This window comes from Pavona decussata, unplaced genomic scaffold (genome assembly GCF_977016875.1).
Source record: "Pavona decussata unplaced genomic scaffold, jaPavDecu1.1 SCAFFOLD_37, whole genome shotgun sequence".
Classification (NCBI taxonomy): domain Eukaryota; kingdom Metazoa; phylum Cnidaria; class Anthozoa; order Scleractinia; family Agariciidae; genus Pavona; species Pavona decussata.
The window spans coordinates 1,703,520-1,727,928 of NW_028145459.1; the positions used below are offsets into that span (position 1 = coordinate 1,703,520).

General features: G+C 38.1%; 2 protein-coding genes and 1 pseudogene across 2 annotated transcripts; 2 read left to right on the forward strand and 1 right to left on the reverse strand.

The window, feature by feature from the left end:
• The first annotated feature begins 612 nt into the window (after positions 1 to 612).
• Positions 613 to 13,509, forward strand: LOC146483949 (dual specificity mitogen-activated protein kinase kinase 7-like). Its single transcript, XM_085105282.1, has 12 exons — positions 613 to 803; positions 1,634 to 1,724; positions 2,245 to 2,311; positions 2,959 to 3,072; positions 4,153 to 4,272; positions 5,517 to 5,624; positions 5,753 to 5,804; positions 6,254 to 6,381; positions 7,242 to 7,322; positions 8,607 to 8,749; positions 9,397 to 9,442; positions 10,488 to 13,509. The coding sequence occupies exons 1-12, from the start codon at positions 635 to 637 to the stop codon at positions 10,587 to 10,589; spliced, it is 1,221 nt and encodes a 406-aa protein (XP_084961408.1). The 5' UTR covers positions 613 to 634; the 3' UTR covers positions 10,590 to 13,509.
• Positions 13,510 to 14,234: 725 nt separating this feature from the next.
• Positions 14,235 to 14,691, forward strand: LOC146483950 (6-pyruvoyl tetrahydrobiopterin synthase pseudogene; annotated as a pseudogene).
• A 2,256-nt stretch (positions 14,692 to 16,947) lies between these two features.
• LOC146483951 (kelch-like protein 12) lies at positions 16,948 to 21,698 on the reverse strand. Its single transcript, XM_085105063.1, has 3 exons — positions 20,605 to 21,698; positions 19,645 to 20,078; positions 16,948 to 18,566 (listed from the first exon to the last, which is right to left on the reverse strand). Exons 1-3 carry the CDS (start codon positions 21,534 to 21,536, stop codon positions 18,166 to 18,168), a joined length of 1,767 nt encoding a protein of 588 aa, XP_084961189.1. The 5' UTR covers positions 21,537 to 21,698; the 3' UTR covers positions 16,948 to 18,165.
• Positions 21,699 to 24,409: the final 2,711 nt, after the last annotated feature.

The window sequence follows — 24,409 nt, forward strand, 5'->3', positions numbered from 1 at the left end:
CTTCAAGCGTGGTACAACGATCGATATGACAAGACACTGGAATTGACAAGCATCAACAAAACCAACGCTTCCGACCTGCTGAAGCACTTTTTTCTCCGGAAAAACACAAAAGAAAATGTTTGAACCGGGAAGATGCTCTACCGCTGTCTACAACAGTACGACCACAACTGTAAACACGACGAGCGCTAAGCACCGGCAGTTGCTCTCCAATCTTTTCAACTGTTCCCGATTAGTTTCCCAAATAGAAAGTGGCTTTCCATTTCATGATAACGTTAAAGAATTGTTAAAGTGACTTCAGCTTTCAATTAATTAAACTGAAAATTCAATCAACTCTGAGAGTTTGGAAAGCCATTTATATATCGACGCTTGGCGACGCCAGTCACAGTCAGTTTTGACCAGTCACAGGCTAGTATTTTGACTGGCAGAACATCTCAGTTTCGCAATGTCAATTACAATTTTCCGTTGGTTAGTGACTAAAGTGACAGTGGATAAACCGGGGGATAAAGCAACTGGGACTCGTCATTATCAACCTCGTTCCCAAGTTTCTCTCCCTTCTTCCCTGGGAACGAGGTTGATCTTTCATGCGCATGTCTGCCTAACTGAGGTATTTTTTTAGGTACAGTAAATATGGGTAATGGCGACGACTTTGCAGGCTAAAATTGATAGTTTGGGCGAAAAATTACGGGAAGAGAACAAATCAAGGGAATGTGGATTACTGGATAAAGATGAAGAAAGATCCACCTGTCCGAGAAAGCCTCTTTTAAGTCTAGATTTCGCTACAAGTACCCGTCAGTCCAAACCAGGTAAGTGGATTGAAGTTGTATACGCCACCATGACAAAGATCAACAGTATTTCTAGTGTATTTTTATTTGCCTGCGTGGAGTTCGTTTGTTTTGCCGGTAAATTGAATGCGGACTGACAGATTTCTGTGATGCGATAAAAAGTCCTTTCTTTTACTTTTGCAAACCGAGTAAAGCTTATAGTTAGCTGTGTTTATGCTTGTGTACGTGGAATATTGCATTCTATATTTGTCTAGGTACTTGTGTAAAGTCTGATGAGTTTATAAAGCGCGTTTCCTTCGAATAAAGTACTGATTTCCACTTAAACGAGAGCTTTCGTGTTGGTGGCTTTGTTTTATTTCAGGTACAATGCCAATATTCGCTAGAACTTAAGTACCTGCGCGCTATAACGATAACCAAAATGATACCACACTCTAAACCATGTTAATTTTGAAATTGTGAAAGACACTCAACGGTGACTCAACTAGACCTTTAAATCGTGAAATTATAGTAAAACCGTAGTTTATGATCATTGTTGTATTTCGTATGGGTGAACTTGACTTAATAAATCAGACCTAGTTCTTCAAAGATTAGATACAAATCCCATGCCATACAGGCAGTTAAAATACAGTTGTATATAAAGTTCTAAAAATATATAATTAGTGATTATAAATCGAGTCAGTAATTAAGTCATTTACGAAACTTTTTTATGGGACAGGGCCTTAAGGGTTGTTACTGTTTTTTACAAGTTTGCTGCCTATTGTTAAGTGGTCATTATATAAATGACAGATGTAGAGTGGAGCACTTTGAGATAAATGAAAAGAATCCTAGTTGTATGCTTTTTTCCTTCATAGCCAGTGTATGTAACCCGTCCCGCTCAAGATCAGGACACCAGCGACGTCATCCGAGGACTGCTAGTGGGAGTCATGTTAAGGAAGATGACAGGTCAGTTTGAATGGACAATCAGTCTTAGGACTGTCAATAATATTGGTACATGCACATTTATATTAAAGACAATACTCTTGCTCTTGTTACATTTTTTACATAGTGGGATTGAAAAACTACCAGGTCCTTAAACTGCCTTGAAAAGCACTTAAAATGCTAATGTTTAACCTATCTAGACCGGGCTTGTTTTGTTTTTGTCTCCGGGTGCCTGGCCTCCATAACTTTGCAAGTATAACAGCTGGAACAGTGAGACATGGAGGATAGATAGTATGTCCAAAGGTGCTTCCTTTGAATTCCACAATGGGAAGTGATGACGTCATATGACGTGGTAACTACTTCATGACTGCTAAATAGCGGCCATCTTGGATCCACCATCTTTAATTTTTCTGGATTTCCTGAAAACTTCAGGAAAGCACTGACATTATAGTTGAGGTTGAGATAGTTGAGGGTCAAGAGCTGGGCTTTGACGGCTTCTGAATAATTAGTGTTTACATACACCATGTGTTTTGCTTTTGTTTAGTGCTCAAATTGAAAGGAAGCTTCAAGAAATCACAAAACTGACTGGCATTCTGAAGTTACGAGATAAGGTTGGTACATTCCATGTGTATTATCCCTGTACTTTAGATGTTGTTCATTTCCTTTGTGAGCTCTACTAAGTGGCATTGTTTTGAAATAAAAAATACCCTAAAATTTGGACATTATGGTAGGCAAGATTTTAAAATTACAGTTGACCATTGCTGTCATTTGAAAAACCTGGAAATGACAGTTAAAATTAGTTCCATTTCCATTTCAACCTAATGTCACCAATATTGCTAATTTTAGAATTTACTATGTACATGTACTTAGTGACATTTTTTATCCAGAAATGTTGCACAGATCCATAAGTTATGAAAACCCTGATAGCAACGATAAGTTTTCAAATCATGGCCTCTCTCCCGAGAAGGCTCTTTCATAGTGTTGTCTAAGGATTTTGAAGGTGACTGTATTTTTACTAATTTTTGCATATGGTACTTAAATTCAGTCATCGCTCTTTCATAGTGTTGTCTAACGATTTCCACTTAAAGGAGGGTGACTGTATTTTTACTAATTTTTGCATATAGTACTTATATTCAGTCATGGCTGCAAGAATGTAACACAAGAGTTGACTTCAAATGTAGCTTGAATAAAATTAAATGTCATGGAAACAGCCATGACAAAATATTAGCCGTTAGTAATTTTATTGTGTCTTTATCAGTGTCTTAGCTTTGCTATTGATGATTTGGAAACTGTTGAAGAGATTGGAAATGGAACATGTGGCCAGGTGTGCAAGATGAAACACAAACAAACTGGAGACGTAATGGCTGTCAAGGTGGGAAACCAGAATTTGAATTATGTAATAATTAACAATAATATTATTGGATGACGTTAAGCATGCTTGCAAGAATTATCAAGACCAAGGTTTGTGTTTGGCTTCGGCAGATAACACAATCCGAGGCCTTGATAATTTATGCAAAAACCAATTTCAATAATAATATTATTGTTCACATGCATGTGCTAAAAATGTCTACAGGCACACAAGAGTGCATACAAGAAACTCAACACCCAAAGATGTGTCAACTTGTAAATAACTTTATTTTCAAAACCTTTTACTCACTTAAAGTTTTCAGTAAGGTTTTAACTTTCAAAGAGGCTAATTGTTGTAATTAAACAAAATTAAACTTTTTGCTGAATCACCGTTCAACGTACCTCTTGTGGTAACTCTATTGCCTTCAAAATGACATTACTTTTGTGTGGATGCATAAAGCATGTTGTCTGCGGGAATGGTATATCAAAAACAGTGCCAGTCAGAATTAGCAGTACATGCTTGTAGCCAATGAAAATGACTCTGATGTGACTCTGACTTAAAAATAAGCATTATTATCATAAACTTAAAAATTAATTTTCATGAAAAAGTTTAAGTGATGAAATTTTGTAAAAGTATAGCTGTCAATGAAGTCAATGAAAATCAAATCAGTGAAATGTCAAACCAAGATGTTTGCCAAATCAGTTTCAGGGAAAGTCTCATAGACTGGTGGTGTTTGCTGACATTCCACTAGGCTTATTATCAGAAAGATGAACATTGCATTTATTTAGAGATTTGGAGATAAACTCCAAAATTATTTTCAAATTATATGACTGTATGGTACACTGTAAATAACGTCCTATCAGAGCATTTTAGAATGTTTTGTTTATTTCATAATAAAGAAAATTAGTTTTCCTGCTGTTACAGAGTACATAAGCTGACAAAAACACTTTGTCAGTCTGAGGGAATGTGTCAAAATTAAGTACCTGCCTATAAATTTGTTATCTACAAACTCTTGGATTCTCCAAAACATTTTGTTGTGTTTTCTTCATCTGTATACACATGTCGCATTCTTCATGTCACAGTGTTTTCTTTGTCAATGTTTAGAAAATGCGTCGGAGTCAAAATAAAGAAGAACAGAAGAGAATCCTCATGGACCTTGAAGTAGTCATGAAGTGCCACAGCTGTCCATTTATTGTCAACTGTTTGGGATCTTATATTTCCAGAGTGAGTTCTTTTATACTTGTAAGAGTACAGTGTTAAGGATGGTGCCTACTAATAAAGAAATATTTTTGTTTGGTTTATGACTATGTAGGGAAAGCAGATCTTAGCAAGGGCTGTTGAAATCCAAAAAGAAATTTGGGGGTAACCACGCATTTTTAAGAGATAATTAATAAGCAACAATTATTCTAAAAATCAGTAAAATACAAAGAAATGTATGGCATTTTGTTCAAAATTGAAGCTTTTTTTATCCCTAAAAAATGCATGGTTACCCCCAATTTTCTTTTTGAATACCAAGAGCACTTGCTAAGTTCTGCTTTCTCCGCATAGTTTTGAACCACGTAAATATACATGTATCTCGAGATGCGCAGAACATATGGGTAGTAACAAAAGTAGGCACCGTCCTTAAAGTCACTTTAGGATGATACCGTTGTTTGCGACAAGAGCCAATGCCTCGGAGCCTCTATGCAGTATGTATTGCCAGTCTTTGCTTGAGTCAACCCTTTCCTGAGTAAATTTAGTCTTAGAACTGTTTTTCCCACGAAAGGGTATGGTAGATGACAATTTAACCCTTTAAGCCTCAATAGTGATCAGCATGTCATTTCTCCTTACAAGATTACTAGTTGATCAAGCACATGGGTCAGGAGAATAAATGAAATGATCACCAAAGATGAATTGTCTTGATTTTTAAACAAATTCTCCCAACTAGTGCCACAGAAATATAGAAAGAATGGTAATGAGAATGTGCGTGTTGATACTGGGAATAAAAGGGTTAATTGATTGCCATTGGTCTTCTTTGATTGGGTATTTGAATATTAGGTGTTCGAAGATCACCAAAGGCGAGTTGACTCCCAATGTTTATTATTAACAATAAGATTATGAGCTTGAGATTTCTATCGCGTGATAGTTGATGAACTATCATGCATAGAAATCGAGAGCGAATAATCTAATTGTTTAGTATAAATCTACTAGTCGTTGAAAACTAAACAAGAAAATTATTTATTTCCTCATCGCAGGTACTTCGAAAACGCGACGAAGCGGCCACCATTTTGTTTAGAACCACTACTCACTATCTATCACAGAATAGATAGCGAGTAGCGTAGCCAATCAGAGAATGACATTCGTGATAGAACACTAGTAGATTTATACTAATAAGAGATAGAGGCTCCAGGTCATGGCTTTCTGTTCGTGGTTGTTAAGGCTTTAATTTTGGACAAGTTGATGCTGATTTTGTGTAATGTATTTTACAGTCTGATGTGTATATTTGTATGGAGTTGATGACAACATGTCTGGATAAATTGATGAAGAAACTTCAAGACCCCATTCCAGAGGACGTACTGGGTAAAATATCAGTCTCTGTAAGTATACAGTTTGTTTGTGATAGTCTTAAGCTGTTGCGTTCAGCTTTAGTGTAAACACATCAATTACACTACATGCAACTGTAAATGAAGGTTTGTAAGAAGATTTTTTTCTTTTTGTGTTTTAGATTGTCAAGGCTTTAAATTATCTCAAGGAGAAACATGGTGTTATGCACAGAGGCAAGTTATGATCAAATAGATGTCTTCCTTCATGGTGTTTGCATTATTATTATTTATTTTTTTGATACTTACGTGTAGCAAAGTTCTTAAATAACAATGAATATACACTGTATGAAAATTCATATATTTGAACAGTGGAAGAAAGAACGAATATGCAGTTATATATGCAACTCTTAAGCAGTTGCGAAAAGAGAGCCTGAAAAAAAATTCAGTCTTGAACGGGGAACCCATGACCTCTGGGATACTAGTGCAGTGCTCTTTTTCTTTTCAGGCTTTCTTTCACAGCTGCTTATTAAGTAACATATGTAAGAGGGTTGCAATGGGGGGATAGCTTTGATGGTTGATGGTCAATTTGATTGGTTCCCGGCCCTTAATGAAACTCCTAATTAGGGTTCTAGCTGTTTTGCTGAATTGATTGAATGCTAATAAGAGCCTATGGTTTCCTGCAGATGTCAAACCATCCAATGTTTTGCTGGATCACAATGGTGCTGTCAAGCTCTGTGACTTTGGCATTAGTGGTCGATTGGTGGATTCTAAAGCGAAGACGCGAAGTGCTGGCTGTGCAGCTTATATGGCTGTGAGTTACAATACTCAGTTGTGTATGTACTGTATAGTGTAGACAAGGGACAAGTGACAGTACTACAATTCTAAATTATAAATGAAAATGATAGTTCTGTTATATTAGAACTATTTTGCAAAGTTATCATTTTAATAATTATGTCTATCTGGAGTACGCAGACAATACATTTCAAATCTGTCATTAATCCTGTCTAGACCTAGTAGGGGAGGGGCGGGGGGGATTCTGCCTGCAGTGACTTTGAACCTGGATAACTTTTTTGACATTAATTAGAGCAAACGTCATGAAACTTAGGCAATTTTTAAGAAATTTATATGGTAAAAAATTGATGTGGTTGGTTAGTTTTCAATGACTTTGGTGTAACCATGGCAGCCAACAGTTGACAGAAAATGAAGAATCCCTTTTAAAATGAACAAAAATACTTATCTTACTGTAATGTTTATGTTTCTTGTCATATTAGTGTTCCTTGATTTATTTTTTGTTCAATTTCGGTGCTTTCCTGAAGTTTTGGGGAAATCCAGAAAGGGTGAGAAGCTCAATTGAATAGCCAAATTTCAGTATATTAAAACAATAACGTCACTTCGAGTCTCCGGGGAATTAATTAAAGAGTTTATATGGGTTTCTTCCCCAGAGCCTCGCAGTGTTTCAGGCTGAATTTTAATGTATCAAAATTGGGCTATTGCAAAAGGTGTCTAAAATTTTATGACTGTCCTCCATTTGTCAACAGTGAATTAAGTCCAAATTGACTTTAAATACTTTTATGTCCCTGCGTGTTTATTAAATTTACACTTATTAGCTTAGCTAGCCCCTACATAAACTGTGTGTGCTGTTTGGTTGAACCAATGACCTTTCTTCAACAGCCTGAGCGTATTGACCCTCCCGACCCCATGAACCCAGATTATGATGTCAGAGCAGATGTGTGGAGTCTGGGAATAACTTTGGTGAGGCAATGTTGTGTACATAAAAACATTCTTATGTGGAGGGAGGGAGGTGGCGTGGCTAGTGGTTAGGGCGCCAGACTGGTAATCTGGAGGCCCTGGGTTCAAGTCCTGCTCTGACCACTAGGATTTGTTTCACGGTAGCCCCGTTTTCAAATCCAAGGCCACGCTTTGTCAATAGGCAACTGGTTTGCCTCCCATCAGCTGGAATTTTTAACATATGTTATGTTCAGTTTGTATGTTTATTTCAATGATTTATAGTCTACAGTGCTAAATACTTTGACACTTAAATAAATCATAAAATAAACTGGAATTAGCTAGCCATTAGTACATGTAGCCATAAAATTTAAATATCACAGATAAAAGCAAATGCTTTTGTTTATGTCGCTAAGAGCTGTCTGAAAGAGATCTTATCACCCACTGAAATTTCAACAGAATACAAACATACCGTTCAAAAGAGCTGGCTGGGTTTATTAGTTACATCCTTGAGGCTAAGACTGTAATGATAACAAACAGAAGATCCTAAATTCTACCTCCAAGTTGTTGAAAAATTGGGGAATATTACTTTTGGCTGGCCACTAGATTAAGGTAGAAGGTAGGGTTGTCTGAAAAATACCTATACGAATCAAATGATTTTTGGGTCTTCACTGCGACTTACAAGAAGTCAGTTTATTTCCTTTGTACATGGATTAACTGTAACTTACCAGCACATCTATTGGCCCAGTGCCAGGGTGAGTGGAACTGACTTGTTAAAAGTAAAGTAAAGTGAAAAATAAAACTTTATTGAATCTCTCAGTCAGGGTTTTTCAAACGCAATGTACATAAGCATATAAATAATTCAGAAGTTTAAAATATCGAATAAAATATCTAAGCGTTAAAATCATAATAATAGATAAAAACATCAATAGGTATCTCTCCAAGCTGACAAGAACTGATTTAAAAAAGAATTCTCTAAGTTTCTTTTTGAAAGTATGCAGGCTGCCTGTAGCAGTGATCTCACGTGGCAATGAGTTCCAGAGTTTAATTGCTCTAGTATATAGAAAAGTTTTGTTGACCTGTGGCCAATTGATAAAATGGAATATTAACATAGTACTTATTTCTTGTGTTGCAATCATGAACAGTAGATCTTGTCACAAGACGATCACTCAAGTAACTAGGTGATAGCCCTTTCACACACTTAAACTCGAGAATGCTGACCGTGTACATCAAATAATCACTTGCAGGGAGCCAGGGTAACTCCTGAAGAACCAGTGTTATATTATCAAATTTGCATGTATTGTGTTTCAGGTGGAGCTAGCCACTGGGGAGTTTCCTTACAGGAACTGTACCACAGAGTTTGAAGTGTTATCTCGTGTAATGAGTGAAGACCCTCCCCAGCTACCCAAGGAACAGGGATTCTCCACAAACTTAAAAACTTTTGTTCGAACATGGTAAGTGTTTTAAACCTTTCAGTAATATTTAGAGAATATACCGACATTAGTTGCAGTTATTTTCCATACAGGATCAAATTATGACTTAATAATTATAATAACCAGTCATTCTCTGTGGAAAATGTTCCTTGTCAATACATGTATGTTCACAGGCACAATTCAAATTAAACATCAAACTACTATTTAAAAAAAAAAACAATACAACTATTGTAATTCTACTTGGAAATCTATTTAAAAGCTAGTGGCAATTCGAGGTAGCCACTAGAAAAGGAGTGTAGAAACCAAGAGGAAACGAGTTCCGTTTAGCGATGGTGGGAGTCCTTTGTATTAGAGGACTTGTGTAATGCTCAAAGTTGGACAGGGCTAACAAGCAAAGCTAGGAGAGACAGACAGACAGACAGACAGACAGAGAGTCTTTATTTAAGCACAATAATAAGTTAAAGCTTTGTAGCTTGTGGGGTCATGCATTAAAATCAAAAACTAAAACTAATCACAAATCAATTCAGGTCATTTAAAAAGAAAATAATGCAAAATACAACATATCTTACATCATATTTCAGAAAAGCCCTCAGAAGCTTAAAATGTTGATTTTAAAAAGACTTCAGTCAGCATTCTCTTGATTTAACGAGAAGTTTCCTTTCTTTCAGCTTGATCAAAGACTACCGACACCGACCAAAGTACAACAGGTTGTTAGTAAGTATTCTCTCGCTTCCTGCGTGAAACTCTGAATATATAGGGTCTATATCGAATTTTACATTAAATTTTGGTTTTCATCAAATCAGCGATCAAACTGTGGAGGAAAATGGGGCTACTCTCGCCAATAAACTGGAGAGTAAACGAGGATAAAGGAGGATAATCCGATAAAACAGGGAAAAGCATTAAAATTTGACATCAGTAGGTTTATTAGGTTATCCATAGGCTGCTTCATGTAACATTCATGGACGTTTCCCTCATTTCTTCTTCCATTGTGTTCGCTTTACTCAAACGTCCCAAGTATATATTTTCTCAATTTGCGCTTAAGTGAATACTCTGGTGATACTTGTGGGAAACTAAATAACACAACCTCATCGGCCCGAAAAAATCGGAAATGTAGCGAGTATCAACCAAGAATAGTTCTCAACAGAAGGTTGTGTTTAACATAGCAATAACACTTCTATCAACTCCTAGCAGCGTGTCTATTTACTTATTTATTTATTTATTTATTTATTTATTTATTTATTTATTTATCTATCTATCTTTTGCTCATAATATAGAGATTTAGAGTCGCGTTTACGGCAAATGGCAAACGTGAGATTTGCGTTTTTATAATATGTTTCCCTAGCACATAGATGAGAACAGTGCAAGATAATTCTGGCCTTTGATGCTAATGCAAAACTACTCAATTTTACTGAGAAACTAAAAACAGAGAGTGGCAAATGAAAGATAAATCTGGCCCCGGGGCCGTCAACGTTATTTTAAATCTCTTCAATGAAGGATCAATCAGTGCTAATCTTTAAATTTTCAGCCCGATTAGTCGGTTCAATGGCATGGGCCAATTTACACGTTACAATTTTGTCGGCTGATTTCTTTTTCTGTTGGTGTTGCACGGGGTGAAAATCGGCCTTATCATTAAAAAATCTTTGGCATTTCCACAGATTTTTATAAACCGGGCCAATTTTCGTCCACACTCATTTTCTTTGTCAGCTTAGGAAACTAGCCTAAAGCTTTACAATGATAAACCTCGCTTGTCTTTTTGCAGAAACACCCATTTATTCTTGGATTTGAAGACAAGGAGGTTGATTTAGCTGGATGGCTTGCTAGTGTCCTGGAAGATTCAAGCTATCCCGGTACAGAAGTTTAAAAGGTTTTAATAAAATAGTCCTATATCAGCTTTATAGTTTTCAGAGACTCTCATGATTATATGTACATTTTTGTTTCTTGTAAAAATCAATTTGTCTCTGGTATTACTACATTTTACATTAAATACTGTGTACTGGTACATTGATAAAATAATACATAATTTTGTATAAAAAGTAAATACATCTTGCCGGGTGTAACCTTCATATCAATTCACTCACATGTATGACGGCATGTTCACATTATACAATTGATTATGATATCTTTCTTGTTCTGTTACAACTCAGTCCACTCTTGCAAGATAAATGCCGCATTCACACCAAGGCTTAAATACGTTTAAAAGCTGTTTAGTTAAACACAGTTTAAAATTGTTTCCTTTATAAAAGCTGCTTTCGTATTTTTGTTGACTACAGATTTAGCACAAATGAAAGCATAAAGTTAAAGTTTACTTGAATCCTATGTCAAAGCCAATAGTTCAGATTTCTGTTGCCAATTTTCATTTTGTTAAACCTGGTTTAATTAAACATGTTTTGTTGGTGTGAATGGGGCTTAAAAGTTGTGTAATCCATTGTACCGAAAAATATGGCGACTAGTACATTTGCCCATAATTCATATCGTACGAAATGCCTAAAAACACTCATACACACACAGAAAAGTTCTAAAAACTTTAAACCTAGCATACACAATTTTGTTAGTACAGGGACGAATTTTGTCCCCAAAAATCGCTTTCGATGTGCCTTTTGGCTGTGTTAGGTTTCGCAAGGTATTGTGGTAAAATGTACATCCACCATCTTTTCCGTAAAGTGGATTGGAATCTGCGGTGCAATTATCGGGCGAAATTGATCGATTTCACCTTCTAACTTAATTACAAATTTACAAGTCAATTTGTTTGAACTGTGATGTGAACGTAGCGGTTGTGTGCTCTGTGATTTTGATAAATTTTTAACAATTGTTAAATGGAAGCGCAAACCTTTTGAGTTGCAAAGCTGACAGAAGGGAGCTAATGCACGATGTCATATCGTAGAATTTAAGAGATACGATTAGCAAATATTTCGTTAAGAGGTTTTACGAACGTGATTTGGGATACTTTTAAGGTTCATGATTCAACCGACTTTCAAGGCAACCCCTTGGAAACACTTCTTTCATCTGTTCAATGTTTTGACCCATGAAGCCCAAATATCATCGTGCATTTTCTTGTTACTGTTCTGTATATACTACTTATGACACTAGTTTGGAGGATTTGTTTAAAGGCGCAGTGTCACATTTTTTTTTGTCACTTCGAATGGCCAAAAAACATATTTGTATCGACGGAATCATTAAAATAATGGTTCAGTTTTGTTAACAATAACCTCACTACTACACACAAACTAGTGTTAGTTATCTTTGGCCGCGGATGGCCAAGATTGAAATGGATTGAAACTTGAAAACATTGGCCAGTGTTTTCAAGTTCTTCTGGCGTATTAATTTGTAGAAATCGCTAAAAAATGACTAGTTTGTTCTTCACAGGAGAAATCACTTAATATTTTATTCTCGCTGCCCTAGGAACAATGTGATGTTAGCGAAAAGTTACCTTGTCAAATATTTGAGCAGCTTCGACAAAAACAGAGAAATCTCCGTGACATTGCTTCTTTAAACATCTTGGAGACAATTTCCTTTATTCTTGTGACATGTATGTTTGATAAGGTAACGCGAACACGCGCGAAAATTGCTTCCCGCCTCGCGTCTCCTCGCGGGAGGCAATTTTCGCGCGTGCTCGCGTGGTTCACTCGCTTTGCTTTCCTGAGAAATATATAAAGGGCTCCACGTAGCCTGGAGGGAAACCAGTTCACTATTAAAATTTCCTTTAGTTGCTCCTTTACCCCCGCACCTCATCCACATATCAGTTGAGGCCTTAGGATTGTTCGTGATTTTGAATGTGTAGGAAGTAAAAAACGATAGGTGATATATCAGTGAAATATTAATGTTGGTTAATTTTAACGCAGCTATATATTTCCGAGATTCATAAATGATAGCCTGCGTAGCTGGCGGAATTTTGGGCGAAGGCAAAGGTTGGGCGTACGAGCGGTGAAACCGCGAGGGGAATGGGGAAAAGGCGACGCCGCTCATGGCTTTGTGAACCTCACTATGAAAGCGAGGCTAAGTGCAAAACTTTTCATATGAAAATTAGTTTTGTTTGCATATGAATAAAAACTTATTTTCATAACAAAAACTTAGCACGTGGCCTCGCTTTCATCATGAGGCTCAAAGCAACTCGGAATGGTCTATTGAAGGAAAAATTACTTTCCAATAAAGGAAATTAACGCGAAAGAGGTGCTAGATATTCAAAATGAGGGAAATTAACGCGACTTACACAAAGAAACACAATTTGCTCAGACAAAAGGAACAAATTTATTTTAACACTGTGTCAAAATCCGAAATGCAAACAATGTTCGTGGAATCGCCCCTATGTATTGTTAGGCGATGGAATTTAGCCACTTCGAGTGTTCTTCGCAGTGTCCATGATACCGGCGGATTTCCACCGTGATAAAACAATGCTTTGTTTTCTTTCTGGAGTGTATCGAGAATTTGGGGCGATAATAATGGAAATTAAGGTCGCGGAAATTAACGTTAACAAAAATTAACGCGACTTAAATTAAGGTGAATTTTTAAAATTTGCGTTAATTTCATGAAGCGTTTATTTCCTATAAGGCACATGATTCCACCAGCTCCCCAGGCTAAGAGATTCAGTATAGAGTTAATGGTTGAATAATGACTGTTTATCCCATAGAGACATTTATGTTGTCAGGCCTAGTATACCGGCTGACGGTATAATAATGTTCATTTTTTACAGTTCTAAAATGCAATATATTCTTAATTTTATGAATTACTGATGTTATTTATTTTGAATAACAGTATAATGTCAAATAAATTTGATTCGATTTGTAGTCTTGTACTCGGTTGGTAACATTCACAGCTAATGCGTCGCTTTTCTTCAGAACCGAGGGGAGGAATCGACAGCAGCTAAAGCGACGGATATTTGGTTTATCAACAGAGTTGATAACTAAAAGTAAATTGGCCACTGTAAAGAGATTAGCGTTATTCGACGAAGGGCTAACGCTCGAGACTTCGGCACTGGAATCTCTTTACCTTAAGATACCAACTCGAGCAAGTTCTCTGTTAGGTCAGCCGCGAGAGGATTTTGCACCACCCAGGCCCAATCCTCTCGCGGCTGACCTATAAACCAAACATTCGTTTCCTCTCCCCACCCACGTAGCATCACAGTTTCTTTAGACTACTCCCACGGCCCCCATCTCGCAGCTCAAGAGCGGAATTACGCTGATGATTACGAAGGAAATTCATAAGGCAACCTATACATAACCTATTTAACATAGGAAAAAGCCCTGATTGAGCAATGAAAAAGGAAACACAATAGTCACCATAGTATTCCTAATTAGCTTTCCTTTTAGTATTCTTTTGTTTGCTTTCAAATTTGCCTTACTGCCCTCGTTCAAGGTAAACTATTCTTTTGATATTTGAGCTTTAGAACGAGGTAGGAAGGGCTGATTTGAATACGAACAAAAGAACATTAAAATGATAGCCATTTTGGAATAATGTACATTCGCTCTACGTTTACTGCATAGTTGTACTCTGTAGACACACGGTATTAAGTATGAATCACAGCTCTGCCTCTTCACCTGTTGTGTATATTTCGAGGAAGGAAACCTTCAGCGCCAGCCATAGGGTTCTCAATCCAGACCTCAGTACGGACGAAAATGAATTCCTGTTTGGAAAATGCACAAATCGTAATGGTCATGGACATAACCACAAGGTTAAAGTCACTTTACCTGGGAAACAAGCCTCCTAAGACCTCAATGGTGATGCATGTGGGAAAACTGACAGAGCACTTGAGGTCAGTGATTGATCCCCTAGATCACAAAAATCTTGATCTGGATATTCCTTACTTTAAATCTGCGATGAGCGCAGGTGAGAATCTTTCAGTGTATATATAGAATGAGATGGAGAAGCTGCTACCCAAAGGCCTTTTGTACGAGGTGAAAGTGGCCAAGACCGACAACAACCACTTAACTTACAGTGGAGAGATCGAAACAAAGGCGACATCACCCTGAATAAAACAGAGAGCTACGTTGGACGACAGTGATCCCAGAACTTTTTTTTTTTTTGAAAGACTAACTTGGTTGTGAAATTAGAACAAGCAACTTCAAAAGGTAACTTGTTTCTGGAAGACAATTACTGTCTGTCGTTGCTCCCAATGTTGTGTAAAAATGTCGTTATATCCTGACCTTAATAAGTTGTGTTGTTCTGTTCAGTTCAGCGTGTATTTTAATCAAAAGTAAACATAGTTTGTCCAGTAGCTTGGTCTGGTTGTTGTTCTACACGTTTCACGGCTCATCAAGTTTCCTGTACATCTCGGGAGTCGGTAGGCTAATGTGGTGAAAAGGTAGAAAAGTGACGCTTTAAAAAAAATACAAGGGTTCTTTTTTAAACAAGTGCGACGAATAATCCCAAAGCTAACGATTGTTTTATTAGCCATCATGAAAACGTAGATTCATTATGTTACCCAGCCTGGTCTCTTACCGTTTCTGCATCTGTGTGCCTCGCAGTAGAATCAGCGCTTTCTCTGAGCGATAAATGTAGTAGTGGCGATGCTTACTTTTCTTACCTGTTCCGTTTTAGATTGTTCGTTTTCTAAACCATCGTTCGCCAATTTGTATAACTGCTCCTCTTTTAGTCGCTCTAGTTTGCACGAAATAGATTTCAGTATTTTTCTCATTTTGTATTTCACATTGAAAAATTGTGATCATCTGAGCAAATGGATCTCACCCATAATGTAAGCAAATGCCTTAATATTTTCTCACCGGCTCAATGTCTGGAATTCAAGCCAACATATTAATAGTTTACCTACCCCACCCCCTTTGTATACCCACGAACTGACCGAAAACCTGCGAGACGCTAGCCTCCCACGCAGTCATGGGGACAAGGGTAATGCGTGTCCCATAAAAACGACTGACCGCGTAGGACTTAGATTGCTTTCCATTTACCAGAACTGGGAGTCCACACCGGCTAGTCTGTAAATCAAATGCGTCATTTTAAACGGATGGTGCTGGAAAATCTTTAAAAATAATCACGCCTAAAATGGTACGTGCTATTTTGAAGAAATTCGAAGGACTAGCATAAAACTTATTATTTCAAATTGGTACATTCCGTTTACGAACGGAATGGTCTGGCCGAGCAGTTCTGACAAAAAGCGTCCTTACTCAAAAGCTTTTTACCTAAACGTGCTACCCACGCTCCCGGGTGACGGGGTTGGGGTGGCTTCGCCCAGGAGCGTTCAGATATACAGGCAACTTACGCGAAATCACCAGGCAAGGAATCGTAAAATAACCATGATTGACAAAATAGCGTCCAGTTTAGTTATCGACACCAGTCACATCTTCATATCGTAAGGAGACATGCGTAAACTGAGAAAGCGCGAGATGCATAGAAAGAAAGAACTAGATTTACGTATACCATAGAACAGAAAGTGTTGTAAAACTAAAGCTTAAGTGAAAAAAAAAATACTCTGGCCTATCACAATAAACGTAAGCAAACAAACAAACCAATCAGAACTCGAAGAAAATAAATGCTACCAGCGCCAGCGGCGGGAAAACGCGCGCAAGCAAGTCACTATTGTTTCTCAGGTTTTGCTTCTCATTGGTTGAGAAAGTGACGCGAGCGGGTTTGCCAACCAATCACGGACCATAATAAAGCAAACCCAAACCAAAACCGAATTGCTTTTGTCGTCAACTGAAAACCGCTCTTAGTTCACAAGAACTTAGTATTAAATATAAAGACAAATAATTCGTCTTCTTTGAAGTTCTGTTTTCACACTATAAGACGGATAATTCGTCAGACAAGTTTTCCGTCAAGACGGAAGGACTCTCACAACGGCCATGCTTGCAAGAAAATGTATTAAGTCGCTTTTTGAATGACTTGAAGACCAGATTTTACTGACAAATGGATAAGGGTGTTAGTTTCTATAGGAACTGTGGTACTGCGTCAATGGGAAGTGGAAACGAATGTTTGGTTTTGTCAACAGAGTTGATAAGACGTTTCGAGCGTTAGCCTTTCATTAGAGCGAATTAAAGGGATATTAAACGCTCGTAGCGTCAGCACTCGAACCTCTCTAGTGCGGTGGCCGTAATTCGTCAGCTCAACTCTTTATCAACTCTGTTGACAAAACCAAACGAAGATTTTGCTGAGCCGTACAAAAATTCATGAAAACCATACCGACATTAAATTTGCCTTCTTAAAAGTGAAGCCAATATAGGACACCTCACTGAACAAACACCGTCCAATCCATGGTTTTTTAAAACTCACCAAAGCAAGATTGTTCCATAGAACTTTTATTATAAAATCCAGAAACAATTTCCTTTGACAAGGAAAAGATTACAATCATTTTTTTAAAAAAACAAAAAATTACCCTAGAGCTGCCGGAGTGTGCTATACTTAACTAAGGTTATCCTAGCCTAAATGGACAAGCAAGCGAGTTTAAGACTCTAAAAAACTGTTTGATAATTGTAATCCTGTTACGATTAGTAGCATCAAATATCGTTGAAAAAATGACAGTTTTCTCTTATTTGACAGTTCTAATGTCTGATGATTGCTGGTTATAACTCCCTACCTCACCCCCAGGGGGTACTCCTTTATACAAGCTATATTAGGTATGTGCGGCTCCACAACCTCGTTACGAGGTTGGCGGCCCCAAAGATTATGGTTTTTGAGCCGGTTTAGTCTGAAATAGGGTTTGGATTCTAGGAACCAGGTCTGAAAATTGGTTTGAATTTTAGGGGTCAGGCGTGCGTTTCTTTCCAGTTGCGAAACGCACGCCAGGTCTGAAAAAGGGTCAGGGTTTGAAGAATCGAGTTGCACACCCCACCAAAAATTTCCAGGAATACCCACTCCTCCCCCCCAGTCCGGAATCTACCCCCGTTTCTCCGGTTATGGGCGCGCACTTTAAGTTGGTAACAACGTATATTACAATTAAGTCCACCAAGGCTGAAAAACGGTTCTCTGTACAATATTCCGTTCTCATTCACTAAATACCACTTTTGATGCTCAACAAAGGTTCTGTTATAATATATCTAACGATTTTTACTTCGTTAGAAATCGAATTTTCCGCGCCTTGAGCGTAGTTACTGTTGGTAACAACCAGAAAAATCGAATATGTCAACACAACTGACCCGCAGTGGTCTGAGTAAGGCGCCCGTAATTTAATGCTATTCAAACTGCTTGAGAATTCCACAGGAACTGAGCAGAAATGTAAACATTAAATCAACATGCATATTATGCAATTTCACTTTTCAGCAAGCAGCACAACATGACCATGGTGTATTCGCGTTATCGGGTAAACTACGATTACTCCCTTATTTTTCTTAGGGATAGTAAAGCGCGCGCAAAACTTGCCTCCCGCGAGAAGACGCGCGTGTGCGAGCGGGGGGAAGCGGAAAATAAGACAAATTGAAAGGACTACTCCTAGTCTGACTATCAAGAAGATTGCTGAGTCGAAACTGAATACACTATTAGTAATTAACCCAAACTACTTATGTCTCATGATTGTCCATGACATGGGCGACAAACTTATATCGTACATCACAAACATGACTCTGATGGTCAAATCTTCCACTCGGCATGTCAGGTACTCTTGTCCAGCAGTTCTCCTCAGGAATGTAACATTCCACGGATTTCAATCCAGGCCCCTCTCTTTCACTCACTCCCCCAATGATATAAACTCTCCCAGCATGCACTGCGGCGGAATGTTTCATCCGGGAAACCTGCATTGGCGGAATCTGCTGCCATCTGTCAAGTTTTGTGTCGTAAACTTCGCAAGAACTCAGCACATTTTGCCCGTCACAGCCTCCAAAGATGAAGATTTGATCATTCAACGACACTGCTGCAGCCGAAAGTCGTCTTTCGTTCATAGGTTGAACGAAGGTCCAAACATCTGAGAATAGAATGGAAGACAGGGAAACATGACAAATGATCATGGATAAGATATTCCCCCGGCCACTTTTACATTGCAGGTCAAATATCAAAAACAGAACAAAACAAAAAGAAAAGAAAACGAAAGCTAGCAGCCCATGAGTTATCCCGAAAGGATACGTCACCTGATGGTTTAATTCTTAGTTGCTTAAACTCAAAATGTTTGAACCAGTAATCCACATTTCTCGCTTAGTGTTTCAAAACAAAAACAAAAACAAAAAGAACATAGTTTAACAATTCAAAGCCTGCAATACCATTACACATTGCTACAGTGAAGATCCAGGGACCGAGTACTATTTCTTAACAACAGTCTATTGTTAGTCCAACAAAAGTCTTGGTTAACAAACATTACACTGGATACATCTTAACTTACGTGGGCTTCGTAAATCTAGCGTCAGATGCCATTGATGGAGTCTTATTCTATCTCACAAATTATTAATATATAAACGAATAAAGGTTTAGGGCGCTTATTTCAGACTGAACTCCCGTGAGGTGTCGTGACTATAATCAAAAGGCAATGATAGACAAGTCACTTCTACAGTACTTGGCCTGTATTCTTAAAATATCTGGTATTAACTCTCCCCATGAGCCCCCCAAGGCATCAAATTCAATTTTGACCTTCAAAACTGACCTTCATTACTGATCTGGGGGGGGGGGGGGGAGGTTTTTACCGTTAGCAAGGCGTTTACTCGAGTAAATATGGTAAGCTAGCAAAAGGTAAAAGTCACTTTTCAGACAGATAAACAAATTTGTCGCATTTAGACAAGAAAAAGACAAAGGGAGGACTTGGGGGAAACCGTTGCGCTAGGCAAGGGGGGATTCAACAACAGCCTTTATTGAGTCGAAGCCACATTGGTGAGAGGCGAGTGCTCTCAGCATCACGCTATCTGCCATCCTTCGTTGTTCTCATTGACATTCTGTTTTATCAATCACAGCAAATGATTTCAAAGTTCAGTGTTCTGTAGTTCCATAATCATCGGTTTTCTCCTCATATATTGTAGTGATAACAAGATTTACATATTCAAGAATTTTTAACTAACCTTTTGCCATATCGTAGCGTTCAACGCTTCGAATTCCGCCTGAGCTGTCACGAGTGTTTGGAGTTTGAAATCCACCAATAGCATACGCGTGGTTTCCTGACGTCACCAAACAATGTCCTGCTCTGGGAAGTGACAGTGACGCAAGTTTGACAACGTTTGAGGAGTCGTCTCTTAATTCAACAGAGCAAACACAGGACGTACAGCTGTTGGTTTTAGAGTCCACTCCTCCTACAAGCAGAACACTGCTACCAGCGGAGGCTGCGCCGAATGAATCAATCTCCAAATCACATACGGCTGGCTGGTGAGGGACTGGGGCCCAGGAATTGGTTTGACCACGGAATATCTCCACGAAAGGTATGATGGGATCTCTGACGCAAACGTCTCTCAAGCCACCAATGACGAAGAGACTTTCCTTAGAATCCACCACTTGATGCCTGAAAGAATTTTTTAAGCATAGATGAGTTTAACAAAAGAACAAATGCGCCGCTCAAATGAATACTGGCATGTGGAAATTATCTGCCTTCGCGCCGAAACTTTCGTGAAACTAAATTTTGCGATTTTCACGTTAACAAAGAGCAAAAGTTAAGAGTCAAGAAACCTAGCTCTTTCTAATGCAATGCCAAATTATCGATAAATTGAGATAATATTAAAAACGCTTCCTTAAACAGATTTCCTGAAAATTGGCGAACAAATCCAATAACGACACTTAGTCTTGATTTGTTCCATTATCGTTAGCCTTAAACTTATGCATTTTTAATAGAGTGCTACCGCAAACTTTGGTTTTGAGATTAACGGTTTAAAACATTACTTAGAACCGACAAAAAAAGTTATCCATCGAAATAAGGTAACTTTGTTCAGAATTCTCTGGCAATATTTACAGTATCAATTGCAAGTAGCCTACTCAAAAATACGTCCTAAAGGAAAAGGCAGTGATAATAAGCAAACAAAATATTACATTACCTCCATCGGGGAATTTTCATGTTTGACAGTTCGGTCCATTCATTCACCGCAGGAATAAAACAACACACAGTGTTGAGAATTGCTGAACCATCGCATCCACCTGTAACCGCAATCACTTCAACGCTACTGTAGGATTTTCTTGCAGTAATTTTCCTACTTTGCTGATTATAGGGCCATATTTCTTTGCTGGCTGGCCAAGATAGTCCCTTTGGCAGATTTAATTTGTCCTGAACGCAAGATGAACGAATAAACGGCAGCCGAATCAACCGCAAAAGTTCATTCATATAGCGTTCTCTCCCTTCCAGGTCGTATTTTATCCAATCCATCATGATTTCAAAGATTTGTTCTTCGTTCTCGATCTGAATATCGTCACTCGAGAAAAACTTGACGACATCTTCCTTGCCTAGCTTCATGAACTCGTCTGTTTTGGCAAGTTCGGTGAACTTTCGATTGATATATTTTGTGACCGCTTGACTCAGACTGCCACAAGAAAACGCATCAGCAATCGAAAGAATTGCAAAGCAGTTTTCTAAGTTGACGATACTTTCTAGGAATTGGCAACAGGCTTTCTTGACTTTCTCTACAAAAAGAAAATTAGACGCCTCCAGTAACTCAAACACATTTTCAAAATGGATCTGAATTTGTCCTGTGTACATGAATTCCAGAAGGCTTTTCATGGCTGAAGCGCTGACGCTATTAACACAAGCTGTTGTTTTATCTTTCTCCAGCATTTCTGTAGTGAACAAGGCCAGAAAGAAGCTGCTGTTAGCTGCAAGAACGCCTTTATGAGCAGGAAATTCCTCGCCATCTACTATCAAATTAACGTCACACAATATTCTCGAATGCCTTTGCGCGTTCAAAAGTTTTAAAGTGTCGTTATGGCCGGTTTGAAGATTAAGGCATGACTTGCGTTGGTCTTGAACAAGACCCATGTTTCAACTGCATGGGCGAGTACAACTGAGATGACTCAATTTCGGCTCTTGTATCTTATAAGTACCCAACGCAAGTGCTTGCGGATTATATAGATTTCTGCTCCAATGAGTTAAATCTGTTAAGTCTTCCTATTGTAAACAAGCCACTCGTAACCGATATTAGCATGGGGTGCGGAATAAAGCGTGCGTGCGCAAGATATAATATATTTTAATCACTTAAAAGTATAGGACATTGACACTTGGCAGTCATTCTCGAAAAAAAAATCCCATTAAAAGTCTTTCCCAAAATTATAAGCAACAGTTTTTCTCTAGTCCGCAATGATAATTGTTTTCCTATAATGTTTCTAGTTACAGGTGGTTACCCAGTTATGCGGAACTCGAGTGATTTGCGTCAATATTCGACGTCTGCCAGTAGAAAGCACCACTCTTTTTTCAATTTAGTCATAAGCGGATTTATAAAGACCTTTTATAAATATAGTTCGACAAACTTTTTTGGGACCAGCTAGGCAAGGTCCTTTGGCACTCTTACCAGAGACGTTAGAAACTTGAAACTTCAACAGTTGGCCTAGTGCTAAAATTTGAATTTTCAAGATTTGGCAGATTTGGCTTGTAGCCGAATTTTGCAATTTCCGAAGTTTGGCAAACAGAATTTGCCATGCAGAAGTTAAAAATGTCAATATTTGGTAGGCGGCAGAGTTCTGCATGTCAAATTTCGACATCTCAACGGATTCTTCATGTCAAACTCTGACGGGAAACAGGTTATCCGAGCATAACTTACTCCCATGTTTCACCCACAATATTTGTATTAAATTATTATTAACATTAATCTGCAAAAAGGGCATTTGGCATGGAGTAAAACGGTTTACTACACAAGTAAAGTTATGCATTGGAATTAACGTTAACTTCAACAAAACACTACTGGCAGTGGAATCCCGGTATAATCATGCCCACCCAATGAAACTAAGGAACCATTCCCACTGCCTACACGACCTAACGATGCAGAGGAACCGGAAGTTACACGGACATAACTACATCCTACCACACGCAGAACAGAACGGCTCATATATAAATAGATGCGTTTTCCAATTTTTGTAACTTTGATTTAGCTGTAGATTTTTTTACTATTCTTGGTTATTGTTAACTTACATGTATGGTGTAAGTATGTACCGATTTCTATCTAATAAAGCCGACTACTTACTTCGTTTCGGTTGCTGAATAAACAGTACAGTACCGCCTTAAAAAATCTGAGTGGTTACATTGTGAAGAAATACTGGCGTTTTCTTAAGCGAAACGTTTCCTCAAACTTTCGCAGCCTGGAATTGAAAAAAACTAATCCCTTTTGGTTTCCGTTTTGGGTCCTTTACAGTAGTCAAAAAGGCCTGCAGCTAGCATTTTCGAAAAGCCAACCAACACTGAGTAGCTCGTGAATTCGGATAATAAGATTTCGTTCCCTAAATTTTTCAGTCCGGGCAGATCGAAATGTGTTAAATTACATAAATTTGCATTCTGAACTGAAGGCCATAATGTTCTGATAATGTTATGGTTAGTTGCCTCTTTATAATAAACGATGTCATTCGGTCCGACCAAACTGTTACAGTAAAATGTTTAGATGGAACAGAATCCCGATATAACGAAACCCGGCATGCTGAAATCCCCATAATTACGAACGCAAACCAAGAGTTCAAACTAGTAAAACGCGGCTGAATTAAGTTGTATGCGTGGACAGCGATTCCAATGACAGTGAATTTCTGTCAACATCCTGTTATTTGCTGTCATCCATTAAAATAAGATCTACCTCCATGTTTATATTCATCTTGTCAGTCTCATCTGAGATATGCCAACTTCTCAAAAATTATGAAAATTATTTATTCGTCAAACCGCGATATAATTGACGAAGTACTGGTCGTCTTATAGCTTGCCGCCAGCAAATTCGTTATGGTGGGGATCATGAAACCCCCTTGTATAACAAACACATTTTCCCATGCAGCAACTCTTATTGAATTTTCATCCCTCCTCGTTACAGTTATGATAAAGAGTTTTATTGCATACATCATGCTTTTTTCATATTTTCGTTTTTTGAAATGTGTAAGTAATATTACATTTACGTTCTTCATTGAGAAAAGTTCTTGAAGAAAACTTACGCGTTTCTTGGGCCATCCGCAACGTTACTTCATACGCACGAAGCTTGATGCTCAACAAAAACATATATATAACTTCAATGACATTTGGTGGACGTTTATTGCGTGCCGCAGAATTCAAACTCGTCAGGCCTCCTGATTTCTAACGCAATTAAGACTTTTGGCTAACTGCTGGTAAATCGTGCCATCAAATGATATAGAAGATGTTCTATTAAAAGAGCTCCTCGCCCCATTTGCGTGAATCCGGTCGCATCAAAGCATGCTTCTGGCTGTCTCCATGCGGTATAGTTCGGTAATATACTTAAGCTTCTAACTGAAAAGTCTAATTGATTTTATGAACACCTTCCTATTCAAAAATAGCCACGGTTTTCGAAGGAAAAGTGGAAAAAAAACCCCAAACCACCATTTCATGATCTTCTGGTAATTTATTGATGGCCTTAGGTCACCTTCCGCTGCTTAAGTAATTTCTGAGTAAAACATGCTCGCTTAACAGTCGAAAGATGTTTTTGTTACATCGCTTTTTTTTATCTATCGTTTGAAAGTAATCTTAGTTAATGGTTCAAGAGAGGAACGAATTTGACCATGCAGGCTTTTAACGTGATAAGGATTAAAAGGCACTTAACTATTGCCACGAGGCTACGCGCCAATATATTTTATCCAACTTTTGTTCTTGGACATGTACGTGACTGTGTTTCACAACTACTCAAGGTCAGTATTATTATGGAAAGTAATCCC

Coding starts and splice junctions, on each gene's coding strand:
- LOC146483949 (XM_085105282.1), top strand. CDS start 635: ATGGCGACGACTTTGCAGGCTAAAATTGATAGTTTGGGCGAAAAATTA. Junction 2,312..2,958: donor TTCTGAAGTTACGAGATAAG/GTTGGTACATTC, acceptor TGTCTTTATCAG/TGTCTTAGCTTTGCTATTGA. Junction 3,073..4,152: donor GAGACGTAATGGCTGTCAAG/GTGGGAAACCAG, acceptor GTCAATGTTTAG/AAAATGCGTCGGAGTCAAAA.
- LOC146483951 (XM_085105063.1), bottom strand. CDS start 21,536: ATGGGTCTTGTTCAAGACCAACGCAAGTCATGCCTTAATCTTCAAACC. Junction 20,079..20,604: donor ATGAAAATTCCCCGATGGAG/GTAATGTAATAT, acceptor AAATTCTTTCAG/GCATCAAGTGGTGGATTCTA. Junction 18,567..19,644: donor ACGCTACGATATGGCAAAAG/GTTAGTTAAAAA, acceptor TTCTATTCTCAG/ATGTTTGGACCTTCGTTCAA.